A 14,611-nucleotide genomic window follows, 5' to 3' on the forward strand; every position below is an offset into this window, starting at 1 on the left:
AAAGTCACCATTGTATGTCTAAGGAGTATATCCTTTTGTAGATAGAACCAAGTTATTCTAAAAGTATTAGAGTGTGATGGGGGATCTATCTAATAGAATGTTTTTGGAAAGTTTTTCTTTAGTATGTTAACATTTTTAAAAGATTTATTTATTTATTTTGAAAAATTTATATACAGCACCCTCCAAGGTTCGGGGCAGTTTACAATAAAACATTCATAGAGTGAATATGACATAAAACATATAAATTAAAATAAGTTGTGTAATATGGGGGTAATTTGATTGGTGAGCTTGGAACCAGAAAGAAGATGGGCAGCTGAGTTTTGAACAAGTTGCAGTGGGTGTAGAGATGATGTAGGGACACCAGTGTAGAGAGTATTGCAGTATTCCAGCAGGACAGTATGAAATGTGTTATGTTCAAGTATAGGTTTGATGTGTTTTAATAAATGAATCTTATAGAATGAGGTTTTGACAACTGATTGGATATGAGATTGCATATTAAGTTTGAGATCAAAGTATACTCTGAGGTTCCATGTCTTGTTGGTGATGTTGATGTTAATATTGTCAAGAGTAATATATGTCAGGATATGGGGGAATGAGGGGTTACCAAGAATCATGATTTCTGTTTTGGATAGATTTAGACTGACTTTGTGATGAAATAGCCAGGTTTTGATGAAGGTTAGGCACATAGTAAGAAATTGTTCTGTAGAGTTACAGTCAAGACATGTAGAAAAGAAAAACTGTATGTTATCCACATAGATACTATTTGAGACACTCAGGGTTGATAGAAGTTGGCAGATGGGAGAGAGAGATATATTAAATATAGCTGCAGAGAGTGCCGATCCTTGAGGAACACCAGTTCTTAGCGGAAACCATGAAGAGGTGGTATTGTTGATTATGACAGTTTGTGTTCTAGTGAGAAGGTATGATTTAAACCATAGTAGGACAGTGCTGGTTAATCCAATGTTTGATAAGTGGGTGAATAATATGTCATGGTTAATTGTGTTGAATGCGGCTGATAGATCTAAGAAAACATATATGTAAGACATGCCGGAGTCAAAACTGTGATGTAAGATATCAGTGCAGGAAAGGAGAGTTTCAGTACTATGGTGTTGTCTAAATCCAAACTGGTATGGATTTAAGATCCATATATTCAGAAAGTTGTTTTAATACAGCTGATTCAATAATTTTGGCAATGAATGGTAGTGCAGAAATAGGACGGAAGCTATTGTACCAAGGTGTGGTGGTATTCTGGGTTTTTGGGAAAAGAGAAATCACAGCTTGTTTTAATGAATTGGGAAATGATCTGGTAGCTAAGGAGGAGTTGACAATATTAGCAACAGGCAGTGCAATGTCATCTTTCATGGATTTGAGCAGGGTTGCAGAACAAGGGGAAAGGGGATAAGTGGAAGGATTCATTTTAGAGATTATCTGGATTACTTCAGTACTGGCAATGGGTTCGAAGGAGTCCCAGTACTGAGATGGTTTTGAGTCAAGACAGGTAGGTAAAGAGTTGGGAAATGTAATCATTATACTATCAACTTTGTTTTGAAAGACATTCTTAAATGAGTCAAATAAACTGAGATTCAGGGTGGATTTAGTATGTAGAAAGTTTGAGTTGAATTGCTTGGTTAACTTTGTAACCAAATTGAATAGGATTTTGGAATTATTATTAGCTTGGAAAATTTGGTTAGAGAAATAGGCTTTCTTTTCAGCATTAATTGAGGAGCAATAGTTAGATAATTCAGAGAGGTATGCGGACAAATTATGGTTAGATTTGTTATTTCTCCATTTCGTTTCAAGTCTGTGGAGGTTTGTTTTAATGTCATCAAGGTTTGAGAAAACCAGGGGGCATAGGTGGTTCTGGAGTGGAGGTATGTGTGGGAAGTAGTGGGTTTACCTGAAGCGGTAGTGAGGCCATTGTCCCACATATTGACCATGCCAGTCGTATCATTGCTGGAAAAATTAAGAATTAAAAGAAGAAGAGTGTCCTTAAAAGATTGAGGATCAATGTAGTTTTGAGATCAAGAAAAGGTAGGGTTACCTTGTAGAGTAGTAGAAGGAGCGGCAGTAGAGGTGTTGCAATTAACATTGCAGCTAATGAGATAGTGATCAGACCATGGAATTGGTGTAATAGATATAATGGAGTCAAGTGAGATCACACATGGGTTGGTGAATATCAAGTCCAGAATATGACTAGCACAGTGTGTAGATGAGGTGATATGTTGATGCAGATCAAGGGTGCTGGTTGCACTGATAAAGTTCACAATGGTACTGGACGGAGGGTATTGGTCAATGTGCAATGTTATTTGTTTTGCAGGTATTTAACGTTTTTCAGTTTCAAGGATTGATCTTAAGCCTGCATAATTTTGATGTATATTCTGCTTTATATGACAGTTCATAGTAGATTATATGTTAGAACCTGTGTGTGTACTTTAAGGCCTCTATCAGGTACATAGCCTGTCTTGGTTAAGTGTAAAACCATGTCAGAAATGGAATTTACTGTATTTTCTTTCCTTCATATTTTTTGTATTGTTGCTATAAATATATGATGTATTTATTTAATTTCATGTATAATAAATGTATGTAAATTTGTGACGGTGCGCCAAATGTACTAACTGGGGAAGAGTGTAGGGCTCCATTTGAATCCCTGCCAAGCAGTGTAGCCTAATGGCTAGGTCATGCAGTATAGAAGATATTGGAGTTATGTGCCATGTTTTTCACAGCACCCCCATTGGAGGATGCTGCAAGGGTTTACTCCTGGTACTATATAATAGAGTGGCCCTCTAGTGTCTGTGTAGATCTTTTAGTTTACAGTTGAAAAAATAGGATATTTTCTTTTCAGTACCCTTAAATCTTTATAGAACAGGCTCAAAAGCCTTGACTGAGGAATCATAATTAGTTAAGCGATGTATTTACAATTCACAGTCAGTGGCTAATTTATCTTTTCATTTGAGTGTTTACTCTTTGTGTAATTTTTAATAGAAGGAAGTTTTACCCGCCTTTTGATCTCAGACAAAAAGAAAGGTGAAAGTTGGCATTTTTTCAAGTCATCTAGGCATCCCTCAGTCCAAGAGATTAGTTTGCCAATCCAGCAATTAGTTGTAGAAGGAGTGAATAACCAGCAGATACCACAACCAGGAAGAGAGAAGAGGAAAAGAGTCACCACATTGGTGCTCTTTAAAAGCAAGCAACTAAGGGGGAGGTGCCCACAGAACAAAAAGAAGAGAAGAAAACTGGAGATTTCAAGAAATATAGCAGAGTCCAGATGTTTCAAGGGAAATCTTTATGGGACTAGGAGGATCCTGCTCAGAGCGGCAAAGCCAGCTTCATTTTCCATCCCAGGAGAAAGAAAGGACCTTGAGGATGAGCTTAAGGGACCAAAGATGTACAATACTGTTTTCAGATGCATTATGAAAATAATCAGAGAGACTTGACGCATGAGCCATATTATTCATGTTGAACTATTAACTTCAGTAGAGTTTTTGTTGAGTGTCTAGCACTGGTATTGAGAAAGGAAGGTTATATTATATATACCCTGGGCCCTGGAGGTTTATCCTACCCTCCCCCCCCCCCCCCCCCCCCCTGCAATGGAGGACCTGCATTGGGAGCAGATAGAAGGCTAGGACTTAGCCTTGCTATTGAGAATTTGTCCCTCAGTTCAGGCCTAAGACAGGATTACGTGTCTGTATGTTACAATGAAGAGGTCTATCTAAAAGTCTTTTTTTTTTTCTAAAGATAAATGCTGTGCTTTTGCCATGTCTAAATCATAATTTTATTTTTGCTTCTAGCCTTATTGTTGGGAAACAGGGATCAGGGCAGAAAACTGTATAGTACAAAGATGTGCACCATGTTTGTCTGGAAAAACCTAATTGTGATATACTGTGTTATTTCAAAAGCCCCTAGGCCCCTATTACTTTCTAGATATGCCTCTGCTCAAAGGTGGCAGGATTATCATTGTTTGTAAAAAAATAAATATATATACTATATATATTCATATTCTAAGTCACTGCGAAATTTCTATTAAAAATTGGTTTTATCTTAATCACTATAAAACTAGCTGTGTTGGAAATAAAGTCAGTTATTGTTTCATCCATTGTACTGTTACCTGACGCAGATTCCTGGTTACTTTCACATCATGCCAGGCATTGTCATTAAACTTTCCATTCACAGGTTCCACCAGTGCCTCAAAGGCCCCTGACCCCAAATTAATGACCAAGGAGACTGCTCCGTTTTTCAGCGCAAGATTGACATAATCAGCAGATTTTCCTGTGTGAAGCATCAGTCCATTCCTCTGAAGAGTTTTAAATGATAGAGTTATTTCATCACTGCTGCTCTGGATAGGGTTCTGGGACAAGTCATAGCAGAAATATTCTGACCCTTTGAAGGTTGCGATATATTCTTCTTTTCCTGAAACAAAGAAAAAGAGAAAAAAGCAGGTGCATCGTCAGTTAATGGTGTGATGTATCAAACTTCTAAAGATTACTTGTCAGTAGTTTACGTTCTAGGTAGAAGCGTTTCTGCTTGCCAAAAACAAATGTGTAGAGCACATCATTATATTTCGCAAGCACACGGTATGGCGTTATACATGATGGGGGAAAAAAAAGCTTCATCCACATAGTTGTCAAGACGAGTAGCTAAAATTGACATTTCATGAAAATTAAATTCATTTCTAAGCATCACCAGAAGAGTATTTTGAAAGAAACAATCTCTTTGGTACCTCTAGGGCACTATTGAGGAACCATAAGCACAGATTGGAAGGTTCTACTCTAGCAGACACAAGAGAATTCCGTGTGTTTGCTTTATTTTCTCCATTACATTTCTGCTTTATTTTAATTTTCAGTGAGCCATTTGTATTCAAAACTTTCTTTACTGAAGGATATAATACCTGGGTTTCCTCTCAGTAATTCTACAGCCGATACAAAAAAAAATAATACAGTCTCTTCCCTGAGGAGAAAACATTTATGTCATGGAATATTTATGCTGTGCAAAAATAAGAGTAAGACAGTTCCATTTTCCATGGCACCTTAAATTCAAGCTGCATTGCCAAACAATTTCTAAAGCTGGCACATCATTGATTCTCGAAATCCTTTTAAAAAACAAATACATGTTTAAAAATGCTGGTATGATTTAAGTATAAATCTCAGAATTTTATTTTTTTTTAGAGCTTGGACTCTATTAACATTCTCCCCATTTTGTGTCTGAATGAAAAAAATGTTAATCTGCCCTCTGTTTTAATCACTGGGTTACCCTGTCTAGCAGGAAGGAACCTAAAGTTAATCTTGCTAGCTTTACATTAGTACAGTACTGCTTTCCAGTTCTCAATTGCACACTTAGGAATGGAAAACAACATATTGGTCAGCAACTGCCAATCAAAATGATTCAGTTCTTTTTTTTTTTTTTTTTACCAGGCACTTTTCTCCTGCTCCTTTGAACCTGCAACTCAATCAGAACTGGTTTACTTTGGGTTTTGCAGCTATGAACCATTATTTGCAACTACATGTCAGTTTCTTCCTATTTTATACCCTCTCTCAACTCCTTTATCCTGCACATTGCATTGATAATCCTTAATTAGAGGTCACAGGCCACGGCTCTCTCCGGAACACAGTCATTTAGACATGGAGTCTGACTGCTAGTTGTCATTATTAAGGGATGATTGGGGACTTCCTTCCTTCCCACTGGGGGCTGTGAACACTGCAGCAGATGACTCTGGAAGCAGAATCCTGGCCTGAAAATTAAATGAAGGTCATCTGCATGCCAGTAAGCAACACCAGGCTAGCCCTACATGATCCAAGTTCGATCAGGGAACAGCATCCATCTTAGAAAGCCAATTGCCTGACAATTTAAATCCAATATGCCTTTATGTTTGCTTTCTACATTTCTGGATACTTTTAATATTTTCAGAATTCTAGAAAGTTATTGGCTTTCTCAGCATCCTGGGAGTCACTGGATCTTATAATTCAAATATAATTTTGGGGTATTTTCACAATTAACCAAACTATCTCTAATTTATATATCTTGGAAGGCATTTGTCTCATAGTTTTCTGGTTATATAAAATAAAGAGACATTTTTCTGTAATTGAATCTGCAGAAATTATCTCTAAATATAAGAACATGTAAGTTGTTATCTTGCTATTATATTTAGAACAAACAACACATACAGCTAGCGACTTTTTCCCCTGTTAAACTATGTACATATATTTACAATAATAAAACAATAACATTATCAATATACACACACACACACAAACTGATTTATGTGTGTAAATTTTTCAAATGAGGAAGCTCAAAGTAATAAAAGGATATTTTTACCTAACTCTGCATTCTAAAAAAAAAAATCTTTATCTAATACCATAAACAGATTCAGGGCTTAGAGAGATTTACAAAAGCTTTTAAGGTTAACAGTTTTTGTGAGTTTTATGGCCTTCTTTAAGTATTCAAGGCTAGATCTTTTGACTTAATGGCCTTTTCCTTGAGGAAGAGAATAAAAGGCCAAATCAGCAACACTGCTGATCTTTATTGGAAAAGGGAGCTTCAGTTGTCATTGGGAAAATCAGATCACAGGAGTTGTGACTGGCAAACATCTGTTTGGTATGTATGCCATCCGATAACCTAACGGTAAAATCACTGAAGGTAATCTCTGAAATCTTATTCCCCTGCATCTTCCTCTTTAATCAATACCACTATGGATTATGCACTCAACAGAACTCAGTTTGGTTTTGAACTTCTTCACATTCCTTGAGGTTTCTGGTGGAAAAGCCTGCTTTCTGTTATGACACCAGAGATCGATCATTAACAATGGATAGCTTTAATGATCTTCTCCCAAGTACAGCACTTATGGAGCTTTAAAGAAACATCATCTCTCCTCACTTTATATAGCAGATAATGTGGCACGCTGTACTCTGTATGGGCTCAGAATCAAAGGCAATCAAAGCCTTTGGCTGCAATAAAACCACTGATCAATTGTGCTTATGTACTATTGACCACTCACAATCTCAAGCCTTCGTACTGTTTCTGAGAAATAAACAGCATCAGGTTTATGGATGACTGAACATTATATGACATGTAGAAATATCCTAGGCCCCGAGAGAGTAAAACTTGTATGCTTCTTCTACTATTAGGACACCTCAGGAAGAAAGTCTATTTCCATGATGGTACGTATTGAGAACAGAGATCTAACAGGGGCAAACGAGAGGGAGGGGCAGGAGCAGTCTGTCACCCAGTAACATACTAGCTGCTAGAGATAACACACAGAATGTGAAAATGAATATGGAATTCATTGGTCACAAACATAAAATTTACAAAATATGAGACACTATAACTAGTTACAAATGCTACTGATTCTTGTGCTGCTGATATATTCAGAAAAAAACAAAGCTCCTTCTGCATTTTACTCTGTCATTAATTTAGGATCATAATAGAAACTGTCTTTAATCGGTTCTAGTGAGCCAAACCAGTACTGCAGGTAATGATGATTTTATCCAGTCTGATAAAAGAATGAGCTTTTAGAAAGAGGATAATGAGGCTGATATAGTAACCCACAGGATTTCCCACAGGTTGGAGGTCTCTTTGTGTGAAAGTTTACTACCCATGCAAATGAGTTGGGAAGCAAACCCTGAATGAAAATGTACTCCCGGGGAGCTTGATATTCTGAGACAATTTAGCCAGGTAAGTCAGACGTATCCAGCTAAGTGACACCACTTAGTCAGGTAAGTAACTCAGGGGCAAGGAACGGGTTGATCTATTCATTCAAGCTTTTCAATTACAATAATATTTTTACAATCCATTTTATATGCACCGTACTTAACTTTCATCTTGTTTATAAAAGTCTGTATCTTTGTTTTAAAATTATGCATGTGTTTTGAACATTTGTAAACTGCCTAGATGGATATACTTTATCCATTTGTGCAGTATATAAAAATTTTTAAATAAATAAAAATAAATAAACTCTGATATTCACAGTTAGCTTATAACTTATCCAGCTAACTAAGGTCAGGCCACAGGGCTGTCCTAAAGTTAACTTGGGTAACTTAGCTGGGTACATTCAGCAGTGCTGCCACGCTGCTGAATATCTGGGCTAAGTTAGCTGGATAAGTGTATCCGGCTGACTTGCCGATCCACATAATGGCTCAGTATGGACCCTGGGATGGCTAAAAAAAGATAATTACACCTCATTGAGGTACAGATATATTTTTGGTGAAAATCAGTACACAAAAAATGTTTTCCTATGCTGGTTTTCTACTAATTCATAAAAAATGAGCTGCTTTGCATGTTTTTGCATCACAGTAGCTCATTATTAATATGAATACACTTTTGTGTACACTAGACTATGCATGGAAAGATTTTAGGGAGATGGGCCCAAAGCTGCACCATTTTTCACAAGGGAAGACACATGCAAAATGTGCAAAAACACTCAAATGTGGCCCTTTTTACAAATTTTGGGGCATTTTGTGTGATTTTCTGTACATAGTCCCTCTTGTAAAAAAAAAAAAAAAATTCTTTGTCCTGCTGGGTCTAAGGGTTTAATGTGAAACCTTTGAAAATGTGCCATCAGATGGAAGTAAATACTGCTGCAGACAGGTTAATTCTAATTAAATAGAAATAACTAACTCATATTTTTCCCCTGGAGTTCAAGAAGGAATAAACTCAAGGAGAGCAAATTTGTGACTCTGTGCTCAGGCAATTAAGCATGATGTCTGTTATTGTTAGAAGGAATAAGCACAGGGTAGGGTATTCCCCAAGCACGACGCGGAAAATCAACCCAAGGTGTTTACAATTCTGCCTGCTGAGCTGCAGAATTCTAGAATATTTTATGCCTTTTAACCCTATGTTTTGGTAATAAAATGCCTTGAAATGCCACACTAATATGAAAAGATGTAACATGGTACAATCCTTTGCATACAAAACTTTCTATTAATATTTTCAAACACAAGGAGCTGGGAAATGTCAAACTTCACTCCCATTAATCTGAACTAAATCACTAGCCATTTTTTATGAGGAAGTGTACAGCTTTTCTCAGGAGATTTGTGGTTAATAGTAACATCACATATACTGTACATGTTCATAACCTTGGAAAAAAATGAAAGTCATGTTTCCATTACTGCAAAGGTTTCCATTGGCATTAAGCATGATTATATATCTTACAACAGTGATTCTCGACCTTTTTTTCTGTCAGGACACACCTGAGAGATGACGCTCACAAGCGTGATACTCTGAACACATGACCATCATGGGACTTAATATAAGCATATGCTCTGCATCCACAGGAGTCCCCTGCTTCCTAACAATGGGTGCAGAGCAGAACTAAGACATTTCCCTGTACAACTCACCATGCAAAAAAGATATTCTGATTCTGGTGTCATCTCAATAACAGCATCACAAACTCCCTCTGCTACCAGGTGCATTGTAAAATAATACAAACAAACCCCACTCTGTACATGTCTATCAAGCCTGCCATACCTCAGCAGCACTAATTCCAAGAAATGAAACAGCAATAGCCCTACCCATGAAAAGGCAGCAGTTCACCCCCAGTGCAATATAATATAGAGAAAATACAGCAAATAAGGCTGATACAAACCTCTAGTAAAGTACCTCATCTCAGTCACATAGAGAACACAGACTAGATCTACCTTCACCAAATATAGAATAAAAGACTGTAAATTACAAATGTAGAAACAAAACCTGGAATGAAAACCCTAAGACCACATTCTGCAAGCAGTGCAAAACTGGAGACTACAAAGAAAAATATATTTCCCCATACACTAAGCAAAGTTCAAAGAGAGAAGAAATGCATATTCTCAAAACTGACATTAGGGCTCTTGTCCCCTCCATGTCCCCATTACCCCTCACTTCTCCCAACTACTCAATCATCCCTTCACATGCTCCTATCCCCGTCCAACATTCCCGATACCCCCAGCCCGCATCCTCTTCCTTGTGCTCCCTCTCTCCCCTGTTCAACTCTTTCTGCCCTTCCCTCTCCCCTTCCCTACCCAGAATACCTCTGACCACCATTTTCCTACCCCTTCCTGCTCAGCATCCCCCACTCCTTGCTTCCCTCTCCCCCCAACCCAGCAGCCCCACACCTCCATCTCTCCACTTCCATCTCTCCTCCCTGCCCAGCAGCCCCCAACCCCTCCCTCCTCCACCTCTCCCTACCGAGCAACACAACCTCCTTTCCCCCCATCCCTGACTCCCTATCTCCCCATGCCTTCCTGCCCAGTACCCATTCCAGAGTCTCCCTCCCACTTTATCAGCAGCAGATGAGGGCAAGAAGCATTGAGGGGAGGAAGATGAGGAGGCAGCAGTAGCGGATCTACAGAGCACACACATTTCTCCCTCATGCTCCTGCTTTCACATGCAGGCCGCACGGAGTGAAGAGAGCATCAGCAGCCTTGCTGCCAGACAGAGGAAGATAAATTTGGTGTCCTGCCGGGCCCATATGAACAGGAGTTGGTGATATTGTGCTCTGATCTGGATGAAGGAGGAGGGAACAACAATCTACTGGCCAGGAAGAGGAGACGGAAGCAGGAGCAGCTTCCTGTCCTACCCAATAAAAGAGAAGTCAGCCGCCTCCTGCCCAGACTGATGAGGACAGATCAGTCTTCTGCTGGCTCCGCATCACACCTCCAGGGACTTCGCAACACACTAGTGTGACCCAACACGCTTGTTGAGAACCACTGTATTACAAGAATATGTTTTAGTCATCTCTTACCATATCCAGCAAGCAAGCTGACTCTATTCTTGATTACAAATGTATTTCCCTGATAGAGAAACATGTTTCTTTTCTTTCAAATTCCGTTCTCTTCTAATCCTTCAGAGGGATATTTAAGTTCATACAGTATATCCAATGATATTCCATAATTTTCATTAGTTGAATGTTTTGTTTCTGAACATAAACTGCATACAATAGGAAAACACTAAAGGGTCTATTTAAGACTATGCTCCCAGGTTGTGCTTGTGGAAAAGGCTTTTTGAGTCAGACATTACGGAAAAAGGACAGAGTGTTTAAATGACAGTACATATTGAACCAAAAAGGCAAAAGAGACAAAAATCTATGCTGCCTCTAAAACAAAAGTTCATATTAGAGATCCCTAAAGACCAGGAGAGTACAAACAACAACAGAAGCACCAGGGAAACACTGGCAGGTTGGTCTCTCTGCCAAGCTGTTATACTGTGTTTGTAGTAAGATTCTGTACCACAATGCATGGGTCTCCACTTGGGAGTACCCAGGCTGCTAGAAGGCAGACACAAAATAAGTACAGAGGCACCTAAAGGAAAACATTAATTGTTGATAGGGGACTCCTTAGAGAAATAGCTGAGGGGGGAGGGAAGCCCAATGTCTTCCTTGTTCTTTAGCTTGCAGTGCTGGAAACAAAGTCCAGAGGTTAGCTAGAGAACTGTGAAAAAGAAGTGAACTTAATATGACAAGGCAGATGATGGACCAGTAAAGATTCAAAGTACTTAAAAGAATGAGTGAATAAGACCACAGGATCTGCTGGTGTACACCTCAGCCACTATATGCTTTAGTTCCATTTCTAGATATTTGACACCTTTGGGTGCTTCCGTCCACTTTGCCCTCCTCCCAAGTAAGAGAGCTGGGATTGGAGGCCCTTTGCTTTATATCCCGGCCATTTTTGTGAGTTAAGGTGTGGCTAGAATCAAATCAGGCCAGACCCTCAAGAGTCAGAATGTAGATATTTTTCTCCCTCTGGTGAGGCCTCCCTGCCTTATCAGAGTCCCACTTTTTTTTGAAGGAAGTTTTCCCCTGTGCACAACCTGCCAGAGGATGCCTAAGTATTTAGTTGCAGTAAAGGTATTTTTGGCCTGAATCCATTTTGATCTTGCACTCCAGGACTGAAGACCAGTGAGCCCATACCCCCATGAATGTGGCAAGCACCTGTGACAGCCTTGGCTGTGTGAGAAGCTTGAAGGCTGGAAGGCTCCTATTTTTGGAAGGGTCTGTGTTTAACTCTGCTTCTCTGAAGAAGGTCGTCCACGCTGGCCGGACTCAGAGTGAAGGGGCTGAAAACCAGTGAGCCCATTCCCCCCGTGAATGTGGCAAGCACCTGTGACGGCACGAACACCAGTCTAGGAAGCTTTTGACTAAGAGAGTATTTTGCTTTTGGTTGTGAGGAGGTTTTCCTTAAGCCACCCCTCCTCACTGGGAGCCAGGCTGGATCAGCACATTCCTGACCACAGACTTTTCAAGAAGAGGAGTCACCATTTCGGAAAAACTAAAAGGAGTCAAGTAAGATCAGGGAAACCCCATCAGGATCTCCAACAACTTGGGAACAGGATACAGGGCTGGGTGTTTGGGAAAGCGCTGGAGCACCAGGTAGGATGGTTTTTTGCTATGCTAGAAGGGGACCCCTGACTTAGGGTTCCTGGTTAAGCTGCTGGGAGAGCTTTTAGTGCACACTTTACATCACCATGGGAAGCTCAACCAGTTTGCTGAAGGAAAAGGACACCTACCCAAGATAAGGCAAGCTACTTGTAATAAAAATTAACTGTAACCCCACACTTATTTAAAGATGGACATTAATTTGACTTTAACAAATCTATAAGTTATTTAACACCCAATGCCTGGTTCTGCCTGTTTGGTTACAGCAACTCCCTCCTGGGGTTGCCATCACAGCTACCAACACATAAGGGATTAAACACACCGCTATCTGAGCCATAGACGAGAGTCTTCCCCTTAAAAAGATCCCCCAGGGATCAAGAGTCAATGAATTTGTTGTGTGCCCTGTGGAGCAACAATCCTCCAAAAAAGGGGTTACAAATATATTGAGGAGCTGCCTTCTCATGGACACACAGGGCCCACCTAATCTCAGCAGGGCTCTGCCTCTTAACTTGTTCAGCTGGGTCCCTCCCACAGAGCCAAAGGGGAGATTTAAGGTGGACCAGGCATGTAGCCTGGTCCTGTACAGCTTAAGGAGGGTTAGAAAGGCCTCTCCTTCACAAGGTGAAGCAAACTTGTATTGATATACAAATGCATTAGAAGTCATGTGGAAGGCATTAAAATACATATATTGTAACTTATAGCGATGTGCATGGGAAATATTTTCATTTTGTTTTGTTCCATTTGTTTTTGGCCCATTTTTTGTCTGGATTCATTTTGTGGGATATACTTCATACATTTTTTTGAGCTATTCATTTTCAGAAAATATTAGTGCGCACAATTTTCAAGTAGTGTAAGTTATTTTTTTGTAATGAATAACCTGATAATTTGCTGTTTTTTTCAAAGGCACCATGCATTTGTTTTGGGTAAAACAAATCAAAACTAAAATGGGCTGTTTCAGTTTAGATAACCTATGTGTTCTAAACAAATGCATATCTTTAGTCATTTATAAACCTGCCTCATGCAAAGTTGCTCATGGGGTCTGCCAGTGCCATTTTGAAACTTGCCTCCAGTGGGACAGAAATGAGTAGGCATCACTCCTATGCTCCCAGAAGTCTCCCACCACTATGTGCTAGGCTTTGGGGAGCCAAGGTGATGGAGGGGTGGGGGTAGAGCCCGATTTTGACAATGCACTATTCGGTGAGACATGGGACAAAGTATAATGGGAAGGACTTGCTAATGGATGACTTTTAGATATGTTTATGGTACACAAAGGGAGTGGAGTCAAAGGTGCAGGGGTCCACGAAGAATGTCAGAGAGGTTTGGTTACACCTACGGGAAGAGGCTATTGGACTGGCCTCCTAGCTTCTTTAACTGGCCCAGTTGGTATATGCAAAGCACCATTCTCTAGCCCAGCAGTAAAATTAATTACATTTCATTGAAGTGTAGTAATCGTTTTTTGTAAAAATGAGTCTACAAAAATTATCGTACCCATTTTCACAAAATACAACATTAATGAACTGCTTTGCATGAATTTGCTTTGCAACTCATTAATATTGAATTTAAGTAATCTTTCACAGACTCTTTGCAAAACGGGGCTTTGAGCACAAAAAAAGAGAAAATGCTGATATTTTGGCATTTTTCCACAGTTATGGGCATTTTGCACTCTTCTGCATGCATAACCCACTTTGCACTTTAAAACATAAGGGGTGGATTTTAAAAGGCCTGCGCACGTAAATCCTTCCGAATTTACGCGCGCCGGCGCGCCTATTTTGCATAGGCCGCCGGCGCGCGTAAAGCCCCGGGATGCGCGTAAGTCCCGGGGCTTTCGAAAAGGGGCGGGAGGGGGCATGTCCGGGGGCATTCCCGAAACGATGCGGTGTTTCAGGGGCGTGCCCCGGCATTTTGGGGGTGGGCCCGGGGGCGTGGTCGAGGCCTCCGGACCAGCCCCCGGGACCGGAGGACGGAGCGGGGCTGCCAGCCAACGCGCACAAAGTTAAGGGGGGGGGGGTTAGGTAGGGGAAGGGAGGGGAAGGTGGGGGGAGGGCGAAGGAAAGTTCCCTCCGAGGCCGCTCCGAAATCGGAGCGGCCTCGGAGGGAACAAGCAGCTCGCGCTGGGCTCAGCGCGCGCAGGTTGTACAAATGTGCACCCCCTTGTGCGCGCTGACCCCGGATTTTATAAGATACGCGCGGCTATGCGCATATCTTATAAAATGCAGCGTACTTTTGTTCACGCCTGGTGCGTGAACAAAAGTACGCACTCGCGTATTTTTTAAA

General features: G+C 40.3%; 1 protein-coding gene across 2 annotated transcripts in view; it reads right to left on the reverse strand.

The window, feature by feature from the left end:
• Window positions 1–14,611, reverse strand: part of NRXN1 (neurexin 1) — a 2,509,029-nt gene that overhangs the window by 1,645,975 nt on the left and 848,443 nt on the right. For both annotated transcript variants that reach the window (XM_029593411.1, XM_029593405.1), the window contains one exon: window positions 4,106–4,407. In XM_029593411.1, coding sequence (XP_029449271.1) covers window positions 4,106–4,407 — 302 coding nt within the window. The remainder of the gene's footprint in view (window positions 1–4,105; window positions 4,408–14,611) is intronic.

This window comes from Rhinatrema bivittatum, chromosome 3, assembly GCF_901001135.1.
Source record: "Rhinatrema bivittatum chromosome 3, aRhiBiv1.1, whole genome shotgun sequence".
In the NCBI taxonomy this organism is placed as follows: Eukaryota; Metazoa; Chordata; class Amphibia; order Gymnophiona; family Rhinatrematidae; genus Rhinatrema; species Rhinatrema bivittatum.